The sequence below is a fragment of the Lepidochelys kempii genome, chromosome 6 (genome assembly GCF_965140265.1).
Source record: "Lepidochelys kempii isolate rLepKem1 chromosome 6, rLepKem1.hap2, whole genome shotgun sequence".
Taxonomy (NCBI): domain Eukaryota; kingdom Metazoa; phylum Chordata; order Testudines; family Cheloniidae; genus Lepidochelys; species Lepidochelys kempii.
The window spans coordinates 73273319-73295761 of NC_133261.1; the positions used below are offsets into that span (position 1 = coordinate 73273319).

Below are 22443 nucleotides of genomic sequence, written 5' to 3' on the forward strand. Positions count from 1 at the left end.
ATAGGGGCTAGCTGAAAACACTGAGCAGGAAATGACTGACTAACCACAGCTCTATAGCATGCCTTTGACTAGATGGCTTGGATGGCTATGGCAACATGATCACAGATCCTTTCTCAAGAATGATTTAGAGAAAGGGAGTGTGTATAGGACCCTGTCTGGACTGGCCTTGGGGCCAAAACCAAGTAGGAAGGGGAACCCTCACATTGATCCTTAGAGTCTGTACAACACAATAATTCAAATGGCAATTGCTACAGTTTACACTCAGATCTTGGCAGATCCCAAGCGACCTCTCCACATGGAGGAAACAGAACTGTGATCTGATCCCAGTGGTGAATAGAATATTAATTCTTTGTACAGCAAAGCAACTTCCATGTCTGTAGTTCTCGGGTAGGCACTGCTTTAGGAATACATGGAGATGAGTAAGAAGTGGTCTTGTGTATTAGATGCTGCTTCCAAATGATTCTGGACCAAATTCGTACCTCAAGTAAAGTCATTTGGGACAAGAATCTAGCCTTCTCTTACTACTTTCATGGGCCTGTCTAATACATTTTGAAATTTGATTCCTAGTTCTACAGCTCTTACCAGTGTAGCCTGTGCCATAATATGAAAGCTCTGAAACCAATATGTACATTTTACTACTCAACTAGTAATCTTGTAACATCTTTGTAAAAGGTGCTATATCCCATGGTTGAATGCTTTGTAGAAATTATGGAAAAGGAGAAAACAAGCACAAGTGGGGAAGTTTTTTTTGTTTAACAAAAAACACAACCTGGGGCGTTGCATGTGGGACAGGCATGTGTATTAAGCTGCTGAGGCCCGAATAAACAAATTTCTCAAGAATTTAGAGAGAAAAACAAATAATTCCCTATCCATTTCAATGCGTCTGTGTGCTGTGCAATTCTAAGCGCACAACACCAGCTTTAAGGATCAGGAAGAGAGGGAGCTGTGTGTTTGCCTTGGCTTCAGTCGTGGTGCTAAAAGAAATATTGGAAGTACAACTAGAGTAGCAGGGGATTTCAGGGGTCCGTCTAGGGAGGATTTTGCAGGTGCAGCATTATCCTCCTTAATTGTCAACGGGAGAAATAGTCAAATTGAACAAGATGGTATTTGCTGATTGAGAGCTCTCATTGTAGATGAAGTAATAAGTTTTTGTTGCCTGTCTTTGAAATGTGATCATTCCATGTTGGTTATGGGAAGTGAAAATAGTCTTCTGGATTGAATGAAATTTTTTTGAAACATGGTCTCTTTTCTTTAAAGGAAAATCAGTTACTTCGTTCAATGTAGCATCTTGAAAGTTCACAGGAGAACCACTCACACAAATATATTTAAATACTTTTAAATTTCACTTGGTGTGTCTGGACTTCTTGAGGTGGGCACTTTTGTCTTACTGTAAAGTGAACAGCATTCTGGACACAGCGCAGAGCTGATGATCAGAAGCCTGTTCTAATTCGCCAATCAGGGGGACCTTGCTGATTAACTCTTATCAGAGTACTGCATGGAACTCATGAATTTTGAGCTAAATCTAGACTTATGCTGAATGCTCCCTATTAATCATGTGGATTAAACAGAAGAGCATTAGAACATACGTCAGGAGCCAAAGAAACAGTAGCCAGTAGGAGCAGGCACAGAAGCAGCCTCAGGAAAACATTGCAGTATGGGGAGGGGAGAAAAGCTCCTAGCCAGGATCATCCCTGCACCTTTTGGACCATGAACCACACACTCCAGTCTGGGGGCACTAGCATCCATGAAGTGCCCCTTACCCCTGAGCCATGTGTGCTCGGGGAGAAAGAGATTCTAGGGAGGAGTCAGCCCTAGGCCAAAGAAATTGAAACCAGGAAGAACAGGCATGAAAGCAACCTCAACAAGATAATAATGGACATGATGTGAGACCATTTTTTACAGTTTTGACTGAATATTATCTACCGTGTGTTGATTGATTGTTTGCTCCAACCCCCTCGTTCCCCATCTATCACAGGCTCTGCACTTCAGCCTCACTCTATGTACCTTTTGTACCCTCTTCTTCCTGATCTCTCAACTCTTCCTTTCAGTGTTCCCTCTCCTTTCTGTCTAGCTAATCTCCTTCTAGTAATACCCCTCCCCTAAAATTAATTTTTTTGTGGTGGTTTTTTTAGACCTAATATGTCATTGCAAGTATCATAGTGTCTAGCACATTGTGACCACATTCGTGGCTGGTCCTTAGGCACTACTCTAATAAACATGATTAATAATAAATGTTGGGTGGGGTGAGGTGAGGTGGGAGGGGAAAATCATTTGTCATGAAAATAAATAAGTTTTCAATTGCCTTAAAATTTCTCTTGTCCCTCAGTTAGTCTTCTACTACCAATGCTCCAGAAGGTAGCAGGAATCTTCTGTTAAAACTGAAGGCCTGGAAATATAGAGACTGTATGAACATGATGTAATGCCTTAACTTGAATATTTCAATATGCATCACCTCATTTGTATATCAGGCTTTAAAATGAAAAACATTTTATTTCTACTGTTATCTCAGTTGCTTTGCTACAGTGATGGACATGCCATAAGTATAAACTAACTTTAGTAAACATTTAATTGCTTAATGAGACTAAAGCATAAATACAGACTGAGGCTAAACACTTAGTCTTCTGATTTTTAAAAGTAATATTTGCTGACAATCTGATGGGAGAGGTCGTCTGTTAGAAACTCCAATAATCTCTAAAGGAGCGAGAGTGAGGAGCCCAGGCACCAAGGAAAAATACCATGGTAACTCCATTAATGTTAGATATCCAACTGGAGTCCAGGCTGTTGGCTCCTTTGGGAGAGTGGGGGAGAGGCTTTCTCTGGAGATGAGGAGGGAGTTGTATCAGACGCACTTGTCCAGCTCACTGAAAGCTGGGGTTGTAGTCACAGAAATTATAATTCCATGCCATTGATGGTGGCTGGACATTGCTCCTGCTGCTGCTCCCCTACAGCTGGAGCTGTGGCTCTGAAAGGCCCTTCATGCACAAAGGAGGTGTGAGGCATTCTACCCCACACAGTGTTTATGCTGTGAGACTTCCTGAGAGATACCAGAATGTAAATAGTAAAGATGCCAGGCAGTAGTTCTCAGGAATATGTAGCATGGTCCTACAAAACCCAGGAACTAATAAAAACTTGTTTTTCACTGGAAATGGCTTTTTTAATGCAGTATTTTACATTCCCTCAACACAAGTGTGATACTCTACCCAGAAACATTCAGATCCCACAAACTATGAATGTTTGTGCGTAGAACATCTTGCCAGCAGTTTCTGTTAAGTCTTCCTGTTTCCCTGGAAGATCCAGGCATCCACTTATTAGTCCATGACAGGGTCAAGTAAAATCAGGAGTCTCTGGAGAAAAATGGGAGACTGAATAGATATGAAGTTACTACCCAAAATATATTCTAGAGCATCTTTAGTTGAATCTAGTTGTGTAACTGACTATTGTGGAGGAGGGAAATATTAGTATTTTCTACAACATAAGTTTTAACTTTTTTCTGTTCTAGATCCCTCCTTTCCCCCCAGTCTAGTTAGAGACCGTAAGCCCATAGATCCAGGATTGGCTCAAAATTCACCCCATCTTTGCTAAATCTTGCATATATTAAATCTTGAACACTTTGCTTGGAATTCGTTTTATCATAGAATATCAGGATTGGAAGGGACCGCAGGAGGTCATCTAGTTCAACTCCCTGCTCCAAGCAGGACCAATCCCCAATTTTTGCCCCAGATCCCTAAATGGCCCCCTCAGGGATTGAACTCAGAACCCTGGATTTAGCAGGCCAATGCTCAAACCACTGAGCTATCCCTCCCCCCCCGTATTAAGACAAACTGGAACTGGTAGAGAGCAAAGGAGGTGAAGAGGACTGGTATGTTATCATTTCTCCTATTGTGACCATGATTCAAATCCTGGTTTAAGTCACAAATTAAATTAATTTGGTTTCCACCAAGTTAAGTCTCACACTTCCTTTGTGCATGAAGGGCCTTTTAGAGAAGGAGCTCCAGCTGTAGGGGAGGAGGAGCAGGAGCAGTGTACAGCCGCTATCAATACCCATCAGAAAAGCAATGCATGACTTTGAACAATTTGCCCTGATTGACTGTCCAAAATAGGCACATGATAAAAGTATGAGGCCAACCACCTGGCTCAGACTTATGCCGTTCATTTCCTTGCTCCTTTTTCATTAGCACAGGATTAATTCACAAATTAGAAGCTAGTTTTTAGTCCCTGGTGTTTCACATTCACCTTGGTGGTGTATCCAGAACTCATTTTTCAGCAGTAAGAGACTCGTACAGTTTCAACCCATCTTTAATTAGTGGTAGTTTTACAGCTAGTAAGAAGTGCTGCTCTACTTATGAACTTTCTTAAGATGAGTTTGAATGAGGGATGGGGGGAGGCAGCATTGTTTTCAACCGCTAACAGAATTTACCTCTGCTCCTGGTATATCAGCTGCTTGTTTTACTAGGAGAGGCATACAGTTGTAGGCAGTGCTTAATTTGTGCCAGGGCTGAGCCCCCCAGCACCTCTAGGGTTGCTGTGTTAGTTATAAAAGTTAAAAAAAATTACTTGAGGCCCAGCATCTCTTTCATTACAGATTAAGCACTGTAATGAGGTTGGGTGTTGTCAGTTCCTAAGCAACAGGAATACCCATGCATTCTATTATGGGAAGGAGAACAGGCTGCATTGTCCCCTCCACTAGGCTTTCAAATCTTATTGTGTGATCTTTTTGATAGCATTTATCAAGTAAACTAATATATATGAAACCCAAGAGCCCTAGTCTAGGGTACTTCTCAGTCATGCTTGTGTCTCTGTCCTCCTGTATGTCCCCATTCATGCTACCATACTGCAAAAAAGATAGAAGAGAACAAACTTGTCCGCTGAGGAAAATGGCTCTGTGTGCGCCTACTTGGTGGCAAAGGATTATGGAGTGTGCACTTGTTCTTCACATAGTGTTACTGGAAAAGAGAGCTGCATATGTTTTGTTCTACTGATGCAGTAAATATCAGTTTTTCCTTCACCACCACCCTCAAATCCCACATGGAATATGCTAGTGCCTTGATTCCAGTTGCTCATCAGTTGTTCCCTGGGACAAGAGCCCTCACTATTTCTTGTGACATGGGAGGGAGCTAAGCTTTCAGGAGGACAGTAACAGTCTCCAGCACACCCTCCTCCTGGATGTTTCCTAACTTGTGAGCGCTCTGCCTGCTCACTTCTGCAGAGGGAGTGGAATTGCAGTTGGCAGACAGTGTGACAAAGTTCCTCCTCTACCTTGGTGGGTCTTGCGCTTATTGGCGGATTTGCGTGCCTCAGAGATTCACGGCAGCCCTCAGTTTGGCCATTTTCGTGAACCCACAGTCCAGGTCAACTTCTCCTGTGTCTGACCAGGAGTTGGGAGGTTTGGTGGGAACCCGGGCCTGCCCTCTACTTCGGGTTCCAGCCCAGGGCCCTGTGGAATGCAGCTGTCTAGCTTACCTCCTGGAACAGCTGTGCGACAGCTACAACTCCCTGGGCTACTTCCCCATGGCCTCCTCCCAACACCTTCTTTATCCTCACTATAGGACCTTCCTCCTATTATCTGATAATGCTTGTACTCCTCAGTCCTCCAACAGTATGCATTCTCACTCTCAACTCCTAGTGCTTCTTGCTCCCAGCTCCTCACATGTGCACCACAAACTGAAGTGAGCTCCTTTTTAAACCCAGGTGCCCTGATTAGCCTGCCTTAATTGATTCTAGCAGTTTCTTGATTGGCTGCAGGTGTTCTAATCAGCCTGTCCTAATTGTTTCCAGAAGATTCCTGATTGTTCTGGAACCTTCCCTGTTACCTTACCCAGGGAAAAGGGACCTACTTAACCTGGGGCTAATATATCTGCCTTCTGTCACTCTCCTGTAGCCATCTGGCCCGACCCTGTCACAACAGGTATGTGGAGAATACAGACTACGAGTGGTTGCCATCACAAGGGGATATGGTTGTGGTTAAGTGTCTACTTCAGGCATTGAAGGGGAAATTGGTGTGCTTAATCATATTTTTTAAAGTAATGTAAAGAATTCTATATAAACAAAAGAACAATGATAGGTGTAAATTAATGGGTGGATGTGAAATGGCTCAGAAAATAGGTCCTATAATAAATAGTAATTTTCTTTAGAAAGATGAAGTCTGAGCAACTTTTTAGGTGTTGATCAAGAAGCCAAAGGAGAAGATTTATATTTTACTCTGTCTGTGTATGAGAAAGGAATCACCAAAACATGCATAGCAAATCTAAATGATCAGATGACCTTGTAATCCTCATCCTCCCTTCCCTCATTCCCCCTATTGTATGTAGTTCTCACTTGTTACGTTTGTTTACCATTAGATTATAAACCCTTGAGGCAAGGAATGTCTGTCTATATGTTCTGCTTTGTACACTCTCTAGGCATTGTGAATAAATAATAGGAGTCCATGGGCATTTTGGGAGCCTCTAGACAGTGAGAGAATGTTGCCTCTGCATTTCTTCATTTCATGAACACCTTTCTGATGTAAAATTCCCTTTTTTCAAAGTTGAAATTTAACTTTGCCACCAAAAAAAGCCTTCCGTGTTCCATCAGGAAAATCGTAATAAAAATCCAGCTGCTCAACTGGAAGGATCTTAATCTCACTTTCTGCCTGCAAACAAACAGACAGCAAGATTAAAAGTTTATTTTGATCCTCCCAAAATCTAAATTTTCTGGAAATCTCTTCATGTGAAAAATTTGGCATTTGTCTTTTCATCTATTTGGAATGAAAATGTTAAAAATTCGGCATTTTTAAATAGGAACGGATTTCCATTTGCCAGCTGTGTCTGTTCTAGACAAATGTAGTGAACGAACTATAAACTGCTGTGCAGTGGCTATGTTCTTTGTGATTATTCTGTTGTTCCATTTCATGGAACAATGTACTAATCCTGGAATATGGGATTCGATAGTGTAGTAGCCAGGAGTAAAATATTAAATCCATTCCTCCACCACCAAATTTTTATTCACATAAAGGTTGGCAGAGTTTTTTCACCCAGAAGATGGAATAGCATTCTGGGCATATTTTAGGATAGTACAACTATCCACTACTATCTAGTGAATCCATTCTAATATCACTGACCTGCACTTCTAATGTCTCCTAGTCTACCTGTGGTCATACTGGAGTGTAGAAGCCTCTGATACTATCTAGCCTATTGAAGTTGCAAATTCTTCCATGACCATAAATAGTTCTTGTTTCATATGCCGGTAGGTTTTTATGAAAATTTACCTTTTTCCACAGCTAATTTCAAATATACATCAGCAGAGTGGTAGCTGGGAGATTTAGTGATGTGACTTCACTAAATTTAATGGGAGTCACATGTTTCAGTGGCTTCTCAGTAAGGGACAGTGGAGAGGCCAGTGACATGAGGCAAGCAGATTTCTGCATACAAGTGTATTTGAAAGTGCAAGGTAGACAGTTCAGCACGTAATTATCACCCTGTGCAAATGTTCGTCATCTCACAGGACAGAATCTGTACATACTAGCACTGGGATTTTGGACAGGTATTGTTTGTTGGAAGAAAATTAACTAAGCTTTTGAATTAATGGAAGTAGCACTTGAGAGAGGCTTGTAGTGTTTCCATTTGAATTCACCTAGCAAAATGTTGTGTGGTGGTGGTTTTTCTCGTGTGTCCACAAAATTTAATGCGTACATGAATAAAATCAACTCCTCAGCACCTCATAATGAGCAAAACCACTTAATTTTCATACCAAAATCAGGCATGTACTATCTACCACACAGGTGGATAGGGCAGATTCATAAGTAAATAAGTTGACTAGTATACCATTCCTTCCTCAACTGTGCTTTCTGGACTATGAAAAGAACCAATAATCTCTCCAAATTCCATTTTCGCTCCTATGATATGAATACAGTGCAGACCGTGTTCCTGCTTATGAAGAGAGCTACTGAAACCTTAGGGTGTTTCCTGCCAGGTGAGGTTGGGAATTGTCATTGTTTTGCTGTCCCTCAGCCACCATGCCAAGACTGTTTCTTAGGGAGCCTGCTGTAAACATATGGGGACTGGAGTCTGATGTAATGTGTGAAATCGGAAGATTACCAATAAACTCCATAGAAAATTTTAAATAAAACTGCTAACCTGAAGTTATTTGAGTGATGATAAAGTTCTAAATAACCATATTATGGGCTGCAACCCCCCTCTTCCTGAAATCCAGGTTACTTGGCAGCTCCTGAAATTTCCCACTTCAGTTCATCAAAGCTCTTCCTTTCCTCATGCTCAATAGAATTAGCTTTATGCTATGCCAACATATGCATATATGCCAACATATAATTATGCCAACATAATTGGGAAAATGGAAGATTGAGGACACTGATAAGCAGAAGGGCTAGTTGAATACTAACCTGCAACGAAATGTTGCTCAGTGCAGTGTGTTTGCCTTACTCAAATATTCATACTGAGGTGCTTACAACTACATTGTTCCTATCTTCTGAGTTGAGAGACTTATCCTTTTAAGCAGTAATTCTCCACAGCAAGCCTTTAATGTAGCATAAGAATTGTTGTTCTTCCTCTTTATGGGATTTTTTTGGGGTTGTTGCTTTAATCTTTGTAGCTCTTGATCAAATGAAGCATTTCTCTGATTTCCGTTTTGTCCAGATGTGAGCCTTTTGGAAAGGAGTAGGCTTTGCTTATACACAGCAAGCTTCCACTGCTCATTCCTGAGGAGGAGGTTCACTTTCAGGTCATCTTGAATTGCTGCTTTGATTGAGTAAACTTGGTGGCTTCATCAGCATGAAGATGAAAAGCTTGCTTTTTTGGCACTGTAGACCTTGGTCTGCATTGAATATTCAATGCGGGAAAATAGTGTTGTCTTTATTCTTTAAAAATTAAAAAAATCCCTTTTCATAAAGAACAATGAATGCCCCTCTCTCTCTATACATACACACATACCGTAAAATATTTCTGTGAAAAGTTGGAGTTGTAGGGGCTGGGAATAGAATGATATTGGTAGGCTTGGAATGATTAAATTTTTATTGTTAGATGTCCATAATTATTGCTTTCACTGTACACACACAAACCAATGACAAAATATTTGTCAACAATAGTCAAAACTTACAGATAGGCAAAGCAAGAAAAATACTGCTTGAGAATATACTAGAGTTTGAATTAAGAATACTTTGTATATTTTGATATGGGATGTTGACCCCCCTCCCCCAATTTAATGCAACTGTGAAAATTTTAATTGATATATTTATAATTGAGCTAAAAATAAATATTATTCTGTTACTTTTTGATGTAAGCAAGAGATCCCGTCTGTTAAGAGCTTAATAAATTTATGGAGGGGATGGTATGATGAGACTGCCTACAATGGCATATGGTCCATTGGCAACTGCCAGTAGCAAAAAACCCCAGCTGCTGGAGATGGGACACTAGATGGGGATGTCTGAGTTACTACAGAGAATTTTTTCCCAGATATCTGGCTGGTAGGTCTTGTCTATGTGCTCAGGGTCAATTGATCTGCATATTTTGAGGTCAGGAAGGAATTTCCCCCACGTCAGATTGCCAGAGACCCTGGAGTCTTTTGCCTTCCTCTGCAGCATGGTGCACGGGTCAATTGCAGGTTTAAACTAGTGTAAATGGAGGATTCTCTGTAACTTGAAGTCTTCAAATCATGATTTGAGGACTTCAGTAACTCAGCCAGAGGTTATAGGTCTATTACAGGAATGGGTGGGTGAGGTTTTGTGGCCTGCAATGTGTAGGAGGTCCGACTAGATTATCATGATTGTCCCTTCTGACCTTAAAGTCTATGATGTGGACCACTTCACACACCACTGGATGCAACTGTTGTCCAAGGACTTGTCTAAACACACAAATTGTACCACATTATCTATACCAGTATAGTTAGTAGAATAACCCCACCCGACTCCCAGTGTGGATGCAGTATACAAATTTACTTCCATACAGGAAAGGGAGTAAGCTATTTTGCTATATGTGTGCCGTAGGCCTGGCCTATACTTAAAAGTTAGGCTGCCATAGCTACAGCACACAGGGGTGTGAAAAATGCTGACCTACTCCCCAGAATAGTTGTGTCTAGGTTGCTAGAAGAATTCTCTGTTGACCAAGCTTCTCCTGCTCGGAGAGGTGGATTATCTGCAGCAAAAGAACAATTATTTCCATTGCTGTAGGAAGTGTCTAAGCATAGCTATAGCTCCATAGCTGCTGTTCTTCTTTTAGCACCCATAGTATAGATATGGCTTCATACTGATATAACTGTGTTCACTCTAAGGGTTGTGATGTGACTGTGGAGTGGCAGGGGCAAATCTAACTGAAATAGCTATAGCAGTATGGAGAGTGAATAGACTAGGTTTTGGCTCTGTCTAGATGGGGTGTGTGTGAGGTGGTGGTTTGTTTTGTAAAACATGTTGGTTAATACATTTTAATATGATTTCCTTAATTACCACAAGGGTCAGAACTTTTCATGCAAAAGCCAGCACCTTTGACACCCGTCATGCTAATTACAGTATTTAATCAGAGGGACTAGTACCACCCACTGAATTGTCACAACCATTTTTTAGAAAACATCTGGGTGTTCAGTTCTTGTCCAAGAACTGACCTGTTTGCCTCATTTGTGTGAACTGAAGGGACTACTGCCCAAGGTGGTATGGCTGCAAGTCCTGTTATGGTAGCATAATTGTGCTTGATGAAATGAGATGGCACGGGAGAGCAGATCCATACTTGTTTACAGTAATGCTTCCTTCAGTGCCTTGTGGTGGTGGTCATAGGGTGAAACGGACCTAGAGAATTGCCCAGGGTGGCAGGGTGTATGTTAAAATATGAAGTCTGTATAATATTGTTTTAATTGAAATAATGCCTAAGTACGAAACTTGCTTTCTTCCTTGTTTTACCTGGCCAGTGCAGTAACTTGTGAGAGAAAGAAAGCGAGCGTTCTCTTTAACTGGAGCCAGACCTGCAAACTCACCACTAATTACTAGCTGTTCAAATACTTCTTGTAACCAGCAGTAATGGGAACTCCCAATGCAGTCTCCCAAGTGTGGTAGGATTTACAAGCAGTCATGCTGAGTAATAGAACACCTCTCTAGGGTTTCTTTCTTTGTTAATGCCAGGCCTCAGGGCAAATATGGACAGACTGAAAGCATTTTTATTTAAAGATCCATTTGAGTTCAAATGGGGTTTATATGGCTGGTTGTTAATGTTGTAAAACTGCATTTTAAATCGCAATTTTCAACCCCATTGTAATTATCCTAATTATGTCAGCTTCTCCTAACACTGATGTAGGCTTTGTCCATCCCTATTGAACTCCTGAACTTTCTGTTCCCTTGCCCTTTTACATTCTTCACTCTCAAATATTTGTGTTGCTGCCATTACTCTTCCATCCTAGGGAGAATGATTGTAGCTCCCCTTAAAATCTGAGGGATTCAAAGCAGCCCATCTCAATTTCCTTCCCCAAAGCCAAAAGCCCTCCCTGCCTCCAGAGTACTCCTGAACCCCATCAGCCTGGGAAATAATATTTTATAATAATAAAAAATGTGCACTTCTAAATTACTGTACTGTACCCTGTGAGTTAGATAAGGAATATAATCCTGCTCATTCTTCCATAGCTGTATTGACTAGTGCAATGCTAATAGGAATAAAAGTATTTGTTGATGACTCTTGAAAGTACACAGAGCAGTTCTTTTAGTTCAAATAAATAAAAGGAAAGCTCTTTCCCATTGTTGTAATGGTCACCTGTCTGAGTTTCAGACTTCAAGCCTCACTTGGCAAAATAAAATGACCTGCTCAGTTCCACTATATCATTTTGGTTAGAAACAGTTTTCCCACCCCACATCTCCCCTCCCCCATTTCGTTTTTTACATTTACTGTCTGTACTGTGTCAAAAGGAACCACCAACACAGTGTGGCTATTTCGAAGGCCTATCAGTTGAGGAAGATAAGGGGGTTGTTTGGTTGGCATGACCCCCTAAATGCTACTTTGCAGGTGCTGGGCTGTGGAGAACTGTGTATATTACATTTTGTCAGCCCACGAGGGCAAAAGTCCTGCTTAAATTGGAGTCAGCCGAAGTGCAGTGTTGGAAATGAGGTCTTAAGGCAGCCATGTGACCTGAACTCTGGAACTTGAGTAGGGAGGGCAGATGTACGTGTGTGTCCTGCCTATGATATCAGCCACTCCTGATCCGTGGAGTTCATTTCTCAGCAAATGGAGAACCCATTATCGTGCTGAGACCCCTGTGGGAGCTTGTGGTTTGACCCAGGTCAACAGCTTAATGAACAGTTCTGGTTAATAATTAGTGCTGCAAGTGGCATACTCCAAAGTTTCAGGAACTGCTTAGACAGCTGTCTGAAATGGGACTTTCTAATTCATGCTGTATTTCAGATATTACCTAATGTTTATAGGAGATGAAAATCCCCTCTTCTAACTCTTTTTTTTTTTTTTTAAAGTCTTATCACACTTAGTCAATCCTCTTATAATTCTATCGGGCCTCTCAAAGTGAACAGCTCATATATTGAAGAATAAGCCAAATTAAACAAATGAAAGAAACAACCATATTGGCATTGCAAACTGACTGAGGAGGGGAATTCCAGATCTAAAAGGCACAATGAGATAGTTTCTGAAATAGTCTTACAGATAGGTAAGAATCACCAACAGGCTGACACCCCTGGAACTCAAGGCACAACTTGGACCAGGAGATTGCAGTATAGAGCTAAGATGTGCAAGCTAGGTTTGGCCTGTTGTCTGTAATACTGGGATCATAATCAAGAGCCAGTTTAGTGAATTCTTAATACATAGTTATTCTCTGTTAATTTTATTGACAAGCACTATTATAGCAACACAGTTTACAGGTTTCTTAGGTCAGGTGAATCATAGAATTGTAGGACTGGAAGGGACCTCGAGAGGTCATCTAGTCCACTCCCCTGAACTGTATTGAAAACACTTGGTATAGGTAATAACACTAGCAGCTGGATACAGCACCAGTTGAAATCTGTGTAGCTGTCTAGCAGAGTTCACATAGGGCTCTAATTGGACTGGGTTAGTGACCAGGTCTGGGGTAGGTGGGTGTTTTGAGGCTGTCATCTTGTTCAAAATGTCAACTTTCATTTTTTTAAAAAATGCAGTAATTCTTAGCTGCTTTGGTTGCTAATAAAACCTTTAAAATCTGACCTGGGTGTAGTCAGTGCAGCAATGCCTGCCCAAGTTTGCAGAGAACCTGATACAATCTCTGAGAAGGATGAGTTCCCCCACTCATCTCAGCAGAATGATCACTCAGATGCCCAATGATGATTTAAATGTCAAACATTAACTATTTCACTGTGTTCCTCAAAACATGTGAGAAGGAGAGGGACTGTCATACTATGAAGAGCTGCACAGTCTGTTTTGGTGCCATGAGTGGGTGGCACTTGGGGGAGTTCCACAATTTTTTTTTTTGTTCCTCATTATGACCCATTAAGTCGAAAAGCCAGAGGGGATCAATCAAACCCAGTGCGTCAAGATCCCAGCAAGGGCAGTCAGGACCAAGGGTCAGTGCAGAGGAAAAACAGAGGTTGGGAGCAGCAGAGGAGTTTGTAGTCCAGTCCAGGCCAGGGTCAGTACCAAGAGTCAGAATCAGGAGGCAAAGTCCAAATCAAGCTGAGATCAAGCCAGAAGTTCAAGAGCAAGGAGCAGGAACAGTCATGGCAGCTACAGAACATCCACACTGTTGCCTGAACACTTCCTCGAGTGCCCATGGGTTTATATGGGGCAGGGAGCCAATCAGGAGCTACGAGGCTGCTGTATGTCAAACCCTTGAGGTGGAGCTTTCTGTGGTCTGTGTTCACAGCGGGTCATGGGAAGTGGAGCGCAAGTTGATTACAGCTGCCACTCGGTAGCAGCCTGGAGATATCAGCTGCCTGGTAGCTCTACAGGCCTAGGCTTGGGCTCTAGGGGCATCCAGTTCCCTGACCTCCAAAACCTTTGCGGAGTATGGTCTGTCCTGGTGGTGGTTGTAGGGCCAAATAGCTTCCACTGGCTCTAGTAGCTGGTGTTCCTCCCTCTGCTGGAAGCTATCTGCAGGCTCAGGCAGACATTTAATCTGTTTCAGAGCTTTTCTTCACAACCACTAGAGCTAGAATTTTTATTTTGTTTGTTTTTTAAGGAAAAAATAGCTCAGATTCTGGTGCCCTAGGCATGTCCCTCTTGTTCCTAAATTGTAATCCAGCCCTGTTCATGGGTGTATCCATATGTCACTGAATGGGAGCCAAACCCAAGGAGCCCAGCAGAATATACACAGTCATATTTTGAACATCTGTGAGTGGCATCTCCATTGGGTGGAGCGTGGTGGAGTGCTGCTACTGCTTTTCCAGTTTGGACCAGGACTCCATCCAATAAGGCATCACTCTACTAATGTCTGAAATTAGCAATGGAAATTGGAACGTCATTATTGGACCAGAGTATGGAAACATCTTAATTCTAACTTATACATTTATCATTATGATGTTCAAAGTACAAAAGTGGGTCATGCATTACACTTCAGGTTCTGTAAAACTGATAGAGTATCATCTTAGGCACAATCCTGTGTTCTGAATATGCAGTCCTTCTCTTGACTAATCCCTGTACTGATACTGAAGGAGTCTGGCATGCTCACCGAGTTGGGAAGTGCTGTTTCTAGCAGTAGATGTAGAAGTGCTATCAGTCAGATGTGAGTGGCTGGAGGGAATTTGAAAAAGGAAGAAGCAGAAGAGAAGACAGAACTTTACATCATAGTTTGCACCTTGAAAAGTTAGTTCAAGCATTTGGAAGTGGTAGGAGCAATAGGGGAAGCAAAGCTTTGTGACCTAAAGTCGTCATGACTTTAAACAGAGATTCAAGAGATTTTTGTGACACAGTATTACAAACTACCAGGGTTAAGAGCACCAAGGCTAGTTCAAGGAACTCGGACAGTAAGGTGAGAGGGCAAACTATCTATCAGCATAGCTGACCGAATAGAACTTTAGCTATTGAAAAATGGCTGCCATTGAAGTTGTAATCTTGTTTCCATCTTTTTTGTTAGTTTATTTTTAAGAGGAGTTAAAAATTACTAAAGTCTTTACGGGACAGTTTTGGGGCATAAACTAAATGGCTTCATGTCAGCTATTAACTACACTAGTCTGAGCTTGGATCATTGAAAATGCTTGCTATCTTTGTTTTCCTGGTGTGGAGGTGCTCTTGGGCTAAGGGAGGTGGGCAGATTTTAAGAATATCTTTTTACTCAAAGTAGGATTCCATACCTCCTCCAGGAAGCTCCATGTCTTCGCTTGTGCATGGATAGTCATCCATCTAATAATGTGTTAGTGTTGCTATTTACTCTTCAGTTACCCTAGTGTTAGTATTTTGACACTGACAAGGGAAGAGGGAGCATGTTGTAAAATAAGTGTGCTATTCTTTCTTACATAGAGGAAATGTTGTTGTCTGGTGATTGAGACGGGGACTCAAGTCAGGACTCCTGAGATCTAGTCACTGTTCTGCTGTTGAGTTGTTTGCACGCCTTGGACAAGTCACTGCTTCTCTCGTGCTTTTATTTCTCAATCTGGAAAACATGTATGATGTTTCTCTTTTTTAACAGAAAAGTTGTGAGGCTTAATTGATGTTCGTAAAGCCCTTTAAGATCTTTGGAAGGAAGTGTAAACCATTATTGGGAATTGTGACAATATGTGACTTTTTATTGTGGGCTTGTTTTCTATGTAGGTATGCTATTCTTTGTGGCCAGTTCTCGGAACATGAAAGTATTCAGAAGCGTATTCAAGCTGGGTTTGTTTTTAAGGTGAGTAAAGAGCAGCTGCTTCATATATGCGAGTTACTGAGAGCTTGCTTGTAAGGTAGAAAGCAAGGAAGATTGGTTTGGAATTTTATGTGCTAAATTATAAGAATCTAATGGAGGGATTCAAAAGTAGGTGGCCTGAATTGTGGAAGAAAACTACAACAGTCCAGTCTCAGAGTTGACCTATGTGAAATGAGTGAGTTGTTTCAGTCCAGTTTTTACTCTGCAAAATCTCCACACCGCCACTACTTTGTGAAGAAGTTAAGGATTGAATGGGCATGGAAAAAGAAATATTTCACCCTTAGTAGCGGCCCCTCTGCTTCCAGGCTAAGGGATGTTGACAGAATAATCATAGAATCAGAATATCAGGGTTGGGAGGGACCTCAGGAGGTCATCTAGTCCAACCCCCTGCTCAGAGAAGGACCAATCCCCAACTAAATCATCCCAGCCAGGGCTTTAATGAGAGGGAGGCCTGCACTGTTGATGCCCAGGCTGGTAGATGAATACATAACTTCAGTTTTGAAGGCTGCAAAAACAGCATTTTTTGATTTTACTACATTTGCTTAAAATAGAACTTTTCCAACCATGACTTTTATTTGGCAGTGGCACTTATGTCACTGATTTCCCCCCCTCCATCTGTTTATGGACTACAATAATTTTATTATAAGTTAATTCTGTGTCTTGGCTCTGGTTTTCTTTAGGAACATGTTGATAAAGCAATTGCCCTGAAACCAGATGACCCCAAGTCTTACTATCTTCTGGGCAGGTGGTGTTACCAGGTAAATAGCTTTCTTCAGCCTGTATTCCTGATTTCCATGGTACAATATCCTGGATGTTCTAAATCTTATTACTTTTTTCTTCTCTGGAAGATGATCTTTCATCTGTATGAAAATGATGGGGAATTCAATCCAACAGCCATAAGTCTTAGGGGAATTCTATTCAGTTGTTGAATTTGCATATTGCATAAGAAAACCCTAATACACCCTCATAGAAATGGCCTAGTTTCTGAAGCTCCCTGTTTGTATATATAGATTGAAAATTATCCTTATGGGAGGTCCAGGGCTTCCTATATTCAGTCCTGGAACAGTGCTAAAAAACTGTGACTCAGATGTGATATACTTGAAGTTCAGAAATCTCTCATGCCATTAGGACTATAAATGAATGTTCTCATATGATTGGCATCCCAGCTTGCAAATGAGATAATGCATAATGTTTAAGGCCTGCCGGGGTACAACATACCTAACCTTAGAATCTGTTATTCAGATTCCCGTGTAAGTTATTCTTCCACTTGAATACTTGTGATTTATGCAATCTTTCTCTCTAACTGCTAGAGCTATAAATCAATGCCTTCTACTATCTTACCACTTGGAATCCAAGCTTTTAAACATTTTTTCAGAGCATGGGCTTTCAAGCAGTTTCAACTTTCAAGCAGCTCGTGAGGGAGGGAATGTTGAGTGCAAATGCTTTCAAGACCAGTAGATATTCCTGAGGGAATTCTATGCACCCCCACCTCCCAAAAAAAAAAAAATTCTGTGCACAATAATTTAAAAATTTGCAAATTTTATTTGTCAATTAATAAACATGGATGCTCCAGCATGGCAATAGGGAACACAGGCCACTGGCTGCATGGAGGTGGGAGATCACCCTGCATCCCCCCCAGACACAGATTGCAGTGAGGTTGCATCCAACCCTGATGCAGCGCAAGGGCCGGGCCTGCTCCAAAGGTCCATGTCCCAGAGTGGAGGAGGAGGGCTGCAGGATGATCTCCCACCTCCTGTGCTCCCCACTGCCATGCTGAAGCCTCCACATTTATTTATTGACAAAATTTGCAGAATTTTATAATATTGTGCACAGAATTTTTATTTTTTTGGTGCAGAATTCCCCTCAGGAGTAGCAGGTGAAGCAATTCACCAGGATTAGCAACCCTGCGCCAGGCACACCAGGTGTGGAATGGCTTAGTGTGGGGTGAGAGGGTTCTATATGGGGCAATCAGGTGACTCAGTGAGGGAGTATGGGGGGATCTGGATGTACGCGGGCTGGTTGGGGGTGGTTCCAGGTGCAGCGACAATGGGACTCTGCAGGGGGGTCCAGGCGAAGGTGGTTGGGGCTCAGTGGGGGTGGTGGTGCTGGGGGAGTGGGGTTTGGTGAGATGGGGGTCCAAGTGCAGCTGGTTGGGGCTCAGTGGGGTGGGGATCCAGGTGTGGGGGGCTGTGGGGTGGTCCAGGTTCATGGGGGTTGGGCTTGTGGGGGTTTGAGCGCAGAGGGGCTCAGCGGGGGGTGGTCTGGGTGCAGGGGGTTGGGGCTTGGCGGAGGGGTGGGTCTGGATGCTGGGGGATAGGGCTTGGCAGGGGGTAGTCTGCAGGGGTGGGAGTCCGCATGCAGGGAGGGTTGGGAGATGGGAGAGCAGCTCCCTACATAGTGACCTTTCCCCCTGCTTCTGAGGAGCAATGTGGGTAGGAAGTGGGGTCTGAGGGATGCAGATTCGGGGAGGTTTCTGGGAGTGGGCCTGACCCAGCCCCAGCCGGACATATGCAGGGAAAGTGTGCTGCTCATCCTCCCCCAGCTAAGCCAGGACTAGCAGCTGAGCCCGGCGCAGGGTAGGAGCCACCAGCTGGAGTAAGGCTAGGGAGGTCTGGGTTTGGGGGGGTGCAGCTCAGTGGGGTCTCGGTGCGTGGGAGCTCCAGATGCAGGGGTGAGATTTGGTGAGGTGGGGGTTCGGGTGCAGTGGGTTTCTTGTTGCTGAGGCTCAATGAGGGGGGGGTCTGACCTGGCACTAGCCAGGGTGTACGTCTCCTCCCTCCTCCCCCCCCTCCCCACCCGCCACCACTGCTGTAGTGATTTACCTCTCCACCAGCTGCTCCGGCCTTCCAAAATGACAAGCCCTTGCTGCTGGGGAGCGGCGCATGATCGTTCTTCCAGCTTTCCTTTGCTTCCCCATCAAAGTCATTTTTCTGCAGGGAATCAAAGAAATCTGCATGAATATGAATTCTGCACACAAACAGTGGTGCAGAATTCCTCCAGGAGCAGTAGACCTTTTCCATGCACTGGTCCAGGACTAGTGATCAAAAGTGGGAGAGTAGGATCCATGATATTAGAATACAATTGGCTAGATTTCTTTTTAAAATAGAGCTTAGGGAATGGTGGCTCAGTTTGGCAAGTCCAGTTGTTCCTACTGTTAGAGTACTTGCCCTTTGCATCAGTTAAGAGCTTTTGAAGTACTTGCTGTACCTCTTCTTTCTTACCATGAATGTTGAGTGAAAACTATTGACTTTCTTGCCCCTAAGCTTTGGTAATAATGGTTACATAATTCTGCTCCCCTCTTTTTCCTCTGTATCTCTGGCAGATAAATGCAATCACTTGCTAAAAGTAGTGCTTTCACCTTGAAAAAAATCCAAATTCTGGATAGTTTCCTGCCCCGAATCAGCCCTTTGATCATTGCAGGGGGCCTGGGAAGTGGAAGAGAAAATAGTTCAAGAAAAGCACTGGGTGCAGACTAGCTCATGCTCTTTCTTTTTCCCATGCTTTACTCCAGTAAAAACAAACCACCTCCAATCTCTTAAGCACACATAGACGTGATCAAAGATATTTCAGGGCTGGCCAAGTCTCCTGCCTACAGTACATCTCTGCATGTGTTGCCTCTGCTAGATAGCGTTGCAGGTATTAGAAGCGTGTTGGTTGCTTTATAATTCTCAAGAGGGCAAAGCTTGGAGTCAAACACTGTCATTCAGTTTTAGTATCTATAAAAATAAATAAGAGTTTGCTATGACCATCCATTCCTTTATTTATGAGTTGGAAGTAATTTGCTATTGTTGAAAGTGAAATCACATTGACAATTCTAGCTGAGATAATTGGCGTACTTACTGCAGATGGGCTGCTGAAGTGTGACTAACCTAGTTCGATTTTTGATATCCAGAAGGAAACTCGGCTCAAAGTCCCTTACTCTGCCTGTACTGACATTCACACTCAGCCATATTACTACTCCTTGTTCTGTCCCCCCGTCTGAAGGCTTGATCCCAATATCTTCTGTCTGCTGTCTGTGCTGTCAGTATTTCAAAGGAGGCCCCTTTCTGTCTACTTATCTGAGCATCCTGTCTCATTGTCCTCCTTCCTGTCAAACCCAGGTCCTGTGTCATTTAGCTCTAGTCTGTCTCACTGCCTGTGATGTTTAGGACAGAAGCTCTGGTTACAAAGATTTTGATCCTTTGACTGGCACCAAGATAATTACCTCTTTTGCTGGAGTTGCAAAAACATTTCTCCTCTCCACAGCATTCCCTTAATAGTCTTGATTTCTGCATATTGTGAGAGTCCTACAGTGAGGAAGATGTTCTGAGATGTTCTCTGAAATAGCAATTCCTTGTTCTATGGAATTATAGTAGAGCATTTTATGGCTGCTGGAGGCTTATTTCAGGTGGATAAGAGAGTTGGGAGCAGGACAATGAGATTTCAGGGGGTAAGTACTATAACTATACTGCTGCCTGCTTTTCAACTATCCCCATGGGTACATATCACCTCAGGAAGGGATGCTGCGATAAAGTTCCTTGACACCTTAAATGACTGTTTCTTGGAGCAGCTGGTCCTGGAACCCACAAGAGGAGAGGGCAATTCTTGATTTAGTCCTAAGTGGAGCACAGGATCAGGTCCAAGAGGTGAATATAGCTGGTCCGCTTAGTAATAGTTACCATAATATAATTAAATTTAACATCCCTGTTGTGGGGAAAACTCCACAGCAGCCCAACACTGTAGCATTTAATTTCAGAAAGAAGAACTACACAAAAATGAGGAGGTTAGTGGGAAATTAAAAGGTACAGGACCAAAAGTAAAATTCCTGCAAACTGCTTGGAAACTTTTTAAAGACACCATAATAGAGGCTCGACTTAAATGTATACCCCAAATTAAAAAAACAGAATAAGAGAACCAAAAAAGAGCCACCTTGGTTAAACAACAAAGTAAAAGAAGCAGTGAGAGGCAAAAAGGCATCCTTTTAAAAAGTGGAAGATAAATCCTAATGAGGAAAATAGAAAAGAGCATAAACTCTGGCAAATGAAGTATAAAAATATATGAAGAACTGCTAGCCAAAGACTCCAAAAGTAATAGCAAAATTTTTTTAAAATACATCAGAAGCAGAAAGCCTGCTAAACAACCAGTGGGGCCACTGGATGATCGAGATGCTAAAGGAGCACTCAGACGATAAGGCTATTGCGGAGAAACTAACTGAATTCTTTGCATTGGTCTTCACTGTTGAGGATCTTAGGGAGGTTCCCCACCTGAGCCATTCTTTTTGTGTGACAGATCTGAGGCACTGTCCCAAATTGAGGTGTCATTAGAGGAGGTTTTGGAACAAATTCATAAAGTAAACAGTAATAAGTCTCCAGGACCTGATGGTATTCACCCAAGAGTTCTGAAGGAACTCAAATGTGAAATTGCAGGACTACTAACTGTCATCTGTAACCTATCATTTAAATCAGCTTCTGTACCAAATGACTGGAGGATAGCTATGTAATGCCAATTTTTAAAAAGGGCTCCAGAGGTGACCCTGGCAACTACAGGCCAGTAAGCCTCATTTTAGTACCGGGCAAATTGGTTGAAACTATCATAAAGAACAAAATTGTCTGACACATAAATGAACATAATTTGTTGGGAAATAGTCAATAGTTTTTGTTAAGGGGAAATCATGCCTCACCAGTCTACTGGAATTCTTTGAGGGGGGTCAATAAGCATGCGGACAAAGGAGATTCAGTGAATATAGTGTATTGAGATTTTCAGAAAGCCTCACTGAAGGCTCTTAAGCAAAGTAAGCTTAAGATAAGAGGGATAAGAGGGAAGGTCGTCTTATGGACTGGTAACTGGTTAAAAGATAGGAAATGAAGGGTAGGAATAAATGGTCGGTTTTCAGAATGGAGAGAGGTAAATAGTGGTGTTCCCCAGGGATCTGTTCTGGGCCCAGTCCTATTTAACATATTCATACACCATCTGGAAAAAAGGGGTGAACAGTGACGTGGTAAAATTTGCAGATGATACAAAACTACTCAAGATAGTTAAGTCCCAGGCAGACTGCGAAGAGCTACAAAAGGATCTCACAAAACTGGGTGACTGGGTAACAAAATGGCAGATGAAATTTAATGTTGATAAATGCAAAGTAATGCACGTTGGAAAACATAATCCTAACTATACATATACAATGATGGGGTCTAAATTAGCTGTTACCACTCAAGAAAGAGATCTTGGAGTCCTTGTGGATAGTTCTCTGAAATCATCCACTCAGTGTGCAGTGGCAGTCAAAAAAGCGAACAGAATGTTGGGAATCATCAAGAAAGGGATAGATAACAAGACAGAAAATATCATATTGCCTCTATATAAATCCATGGTATGCCCACGCCTTGAATACTGCGTTCAGATGTGATCGGCCCATCTCAAAAAAGATATATTGGAATTGGAAAAGGTTCAGAAAAGGGCAACAAAAATGATTAGGGGTATAAAACAGCTTCCATATGAGGAGAGATTAATAAGACTGGGACTTTTCAGCTTGGAAAAGAGGCAACTAAGGAGGAATATGATAGAGGTCTATAAAATCATGAGTGGTATAGAGAAAGTAAATAAGGAAGTGTTATTTACTCCTTCTCATAATACAAGAACAAGGGGCCACCAAATGAAATTAATAGGTAGCAGGTTTAAAACAAACACAAA

General features: G+C 42.2%; 1 protein-coding gene across 4 annotated transcripts in view; it reads left to right on the forward strand.

Moving 5' to 3' along the window:
• RMDN3 (regulator of microtubule dynamics 3) overlaps positions 1–22443 on the forward strand; it is a 61849-nt gene that overhangs the window by 27547 nt on the left and 11859 nt on the right. For all 4 annotated transcript variants that reach the window (XM_073348761.1, XM_073348764.1, XM_073348765.1 and 1 more), the window contains exons 8-9: positions 15687–15762; positions 16461–16538. In XM_073348761.1, coding sequence (XP_073204862.1) covers positions 15687–15762; positions 16461–16538 — 154 coding nt within the window. The remainder of the gene's footprint in view (positions 1–15686; positions 15763–16460; positions 16539–22443) is intronic.